We start from the raw sequence: 3,737 nt of genomic DNA, 5'->3' as shown, positions 1-3,737 counted from the left end.
TTACCCCTTCCCTTTCTTTGTTACAATATTTATCTCCCTGGTCATTGAAAACCATGGTCAAAATATAACAATATTTTTATGAACAGGAAAATACTTAATTAGAACACAATCCATAAACCCGGTATAATCACCAGTGTAATGTTTTTTTTTTAATGTTTTTTCTTTGGTGTCAACAGCTTTGCCAGTAATATTTCATACTTCTGTGTCTCTAATTAAAAGCCAAAAATAGCAAGGTATCTATTTCCTTGATGAGAATAAGGCCAGCTCTTTCTCGTTACCTTGGTGGAGGTTTTGGTGTAGCTTCTGGATATTTTCTGTCATAAATGTGTGCATCACATGTGGGTGGGGAGTAGATTGGAGGTGGTTCCTCATCTGAACTGTCGGGTTCAAGAGTCCTCTCCAGAATCTGTGGGGGAAAAAATAATATTACCATTGAAAAATTTCAATCTATCCCATTTAAGATTGAGCTACTGTATTAACATTGCTTTTGTTGAACATTTTAAAAAACAAGTATTGTGATGATTGACGATCTCAGACACTTTCCACTGACCTCTGGTGGGATGCTGTCATCAGAGTCTGAGCTGTCATTTGAAAGTTGTCCATCAATGCTCATCTGTAGAAGCTGATCAATAGTTGCATCCACAGCTCCGTTGTTGGAACGTAGCACGCACTCAATTACTTCATAGTCCATTGTCGGAAACATAGTCTTAAAGTCCTGCATTGCCTGGTTGAATTCCAGGCGGCGGACTTGTCTGTTGGGCCTGCTGTTATTAAGCTCACCATGTTCTTCATTGCCACCACCACTACTTCTGGATCCTCCATTACTATTGCTGCGCCTAAACAGGCTGGTCATTTTCAAGTTCTGGCCAACCTACAGCTTGTGTTGACAGTAACACAGTATGTCAGGTCTTCCAGCCTTCTTTGAACTCCCACTTTATAAGATAACCATGGTGAACCTTTTTGGGTTATTAGATAAGCGTGGCTAGATTGTGCAAACTGTAGTATTAATCTAGACTGATTGAACTACAGGTTGTGAAAAGTACAGGCACAGTCATTTGAAGGTTATGAGGACCTACAATCAGAGGAAAAAGGAAAAGACAATTAATACATAAAAAAGTAGATATTAATGTTGCATATTGTATTTTATATTCATCTTTAAGGACATGAGTAAGATATCCAGGAGATAGTTGGCGGGGAAATACTTTTTTTTCAATCTTTGTTAAACACTTAGCTGTAAAAACATGTTGCTCTACAATACCGTAACATATTAGGTCTTAAGTATAAACCCATCTGGTAGCCTGGCAAACTTTCAAACGCCTTTTATTTTCTTTTTCTTTTAAAAGCAAATATCAACAAATGCAAAAAATATTTCTGGTGTTACTGGAGACTTTTGGAGATTCTAACGGTAAAAGGACTATCCAAAAACACCATGCTGTGTCACTTATGCTCTGAAAATAGGGTTGGACATAGTTTTCATTTGGATGATTACAGTTTAGATTGCAATTATTTGTTTCGATTCCAGGGTGTACCCCGTCTTCCACCGGATTTTAGCTGAGATAGGCGCCAGCGCCCCGCGCGACCCGGGGAATAAGGGGTAAAAAATGGATGGATGGATGGATTCCAGTTCCCAATGATTGTCCCTTGCAAGTCCTTTAGGAAGCAGGGTCATAATTTTTTTGTTATATAATAACACATTTATCACAAGGTTATTTCCAACCTGTATATAAACATCACATCTTTGAACTTCCATCCATCCATTTTCTACTGCTTATTCCCTTTGGGGTAGCGGGGGGCGCTGGTGCCTATCTCAGCTACAATCGAGCAGAAGGCGGGGTACACCCTGGACAAGTCGACACCTCATCGCACGGCCAACACAGATAAACAGACAACATTCACACTCTCATTCACACACTAGGGCCAATTTTTTAGAGTTGCCAATGAACCTATCCCTAGGGGAGGACATGCAAACTCAACACAGAAAGACCCCGAGCCCGGAATTGAACCCAGGATTACTGAGGACCTTCGTATTGTGAGGCAGATACACTAACCCCTCTTCCACCGTGAAGCCAGCATGTACAAACAAGTCTTTTCATGGTCTCGTGCCATGGTAGAACCATGTGAACTGTCTCAGGCTCTGAGAACCCGGGGGAGTGGTCAGAGTCATAACCAAACACGGTACGGCTGCGTTTGAGATTTATGGTCCTAAAATCTGAAATAGACTTACAGAATCAATCAATCAATCAATGTTTACTTATATAGCCCTAAATCACTAGTGTCTCAAAGGGCTGCACAAACCACTACGACATCCTCGGTAGAAGATGTGCCAATGTTTTAATACGGTCTAAAATAATTTGTATTTAATTGTGCATATGACCAATGAAAGTATGTTATCTACACGGATTCATTTTAATTGTGATGTTTAGGATTATTTTATCTTTGAATGTTTGCCTTCTTGTATTTTTCTGTAAAGCACTATAAATTGCCTTGTGAATTGTATTGTGCTCTATAAATACAATTGTATTGTCTTTTTTTGAATTTATAATGAAAACCAAAAACACAATATTTTTATTTTTCAACTTCATGAAATCGTTAGTTAAATTGTCTACTAGTTCACCAACCTTAATGGCATGGCAAATTGGTCTTACTTAAATAAAAATGAAGTAAATGCACTTACACACAAATGCATGCAACGTCTTTGACACGAATAAAATCAATACTAAACAACAGTCAATCAATGAATTAGTAAACGACTCACGGAGTGGACATGGGAGCTGTATAAGTATTTTTCATAAAAAGAAAACATCTGAGCCATTTATTGCATGTGACTGTTTTTGCATTCACGGTTGGTCGGCTCCCCTCTGCTTTTGTTGTGAACAGCAACTCGCTGCTACGTAGCCTGCCATCGAATCTCCACACATGCGCCATATTATTAGTCTTCTTATGGTAAATGTGTCATATTCAAGTTTTATCAATCTGTTTTATATCGTAAAATATTAAAAGGAGGCTGAGTCTGAGGCTGGTGACCGCAGCTAACGGTCGTTGAAACATAAAGGAAAAGCTCCGAACAAATGGATCACCAGCAAGGCCTCGGCCCAGTTATAACAAATATAACAAACTAAAAGTCTTCATGATGTGGTAGGAATACTGGTACTCACTGACAAATTGGCTGAGTCTCAGGTAGAATATAAAACATCCAAAGAAGAGATAAGTCACGGTAGATCAGACTTGATAGTGAATATTTTCATGAAATATAACTGTCCCTTCACGATCTTGGCAATAAGCTCGCTGGGCTAGCAACCGGATGTGTCACTTTAGTTCGGCGGTCACGTACTATTAGTAAAACAATATATAACAGCCATCCCAACTTGAGTGAACTTGCTTTAAAAAAGACTTCTCGTAGCATTAAAAAAGGATATATATCCACACAAAAAATAAATTATCAGTAAAATCTGGACACTTCAAAAACTTAGCTCTGTCGCTGCATCAAATACGATCCATACACCAACAGCGCCGATATTAAAGGTAGTATCAGTATCGGATGGATACTACCGTGATGAGACTGCTATCCTTAAGCTCAGTGGTTTTTTTATGATTTTTTTATTTTAATTTTTTTAAATCAACATTAAAAACACAAGACACACTTTCAATAAGTGCACAAACCCATAAAAAACCTCCCTTTTTTCAAGACGAAAAAAAAGAAGCCCCCACCCACCGCCGGGCCGCGGGACAAATTATCA

At 38.7% G+C, this 3,737-nt stretch overlaps 1 protein-coding gene across 4 annotated transcripts in view; it reads right to left on the bottom strand.

Annotated features, from left to right (window-relative positions):
- Positions 1-3,526, bottom strand: part of cuedc1b (CUE domain containing 1b) — a 27,039-nt gene extending 23,513 nt beyond the window's left edge. For 2 of the 4 annotated variants that reach the window (XM_061918772.1, XM_061918773.1), the window contains exons 1-3: positions 3,156-3,526; positions 551-1,072; positions 279-406 (exon numbers count right to left, since the gene is read on the bottom strand). In XM_061918772.1, the coding sequence (XP_061774756.1) occupies positions 279-406; positions 551-853 (431 nt within the window). In that variant the 5' untranslated portion in view covers positions 854-1,072; positions 3,156-3,526. The remainder of the gene's footprint in view (positions 1-278; positions 407-550; positions 1,073-3,155) is intronic. The other 2 variants (XM_061918771.1, XM_061918770.1) reach the window with 2 other exon arrangements.
- Between the last annotated feature and the right edge of the window lie 211 nt (positions 3,527-3,737).

The sequence above is a fragment of the Nerophis ophidion genome, linkage group LG13, assembly GCF_033978795.1.
Source record: "Nerophis ophidion isolate RoL-2023_Sa linkage group LG13, RoL_Noph_v1.0, whole genome shotgun sequence".
Lineage (NCBI taxonomy): Eukaryota > Metazoa > Chordata > Actinopteri > Syngnathiformes > Syngnathidae > Nerophis > Nerophis ophidion.
The sequence above is the reverse complement of the archived record's forward strand: the minus strand, read 5'-3'. Positions and strand labels throughout refer to the sequence as shown.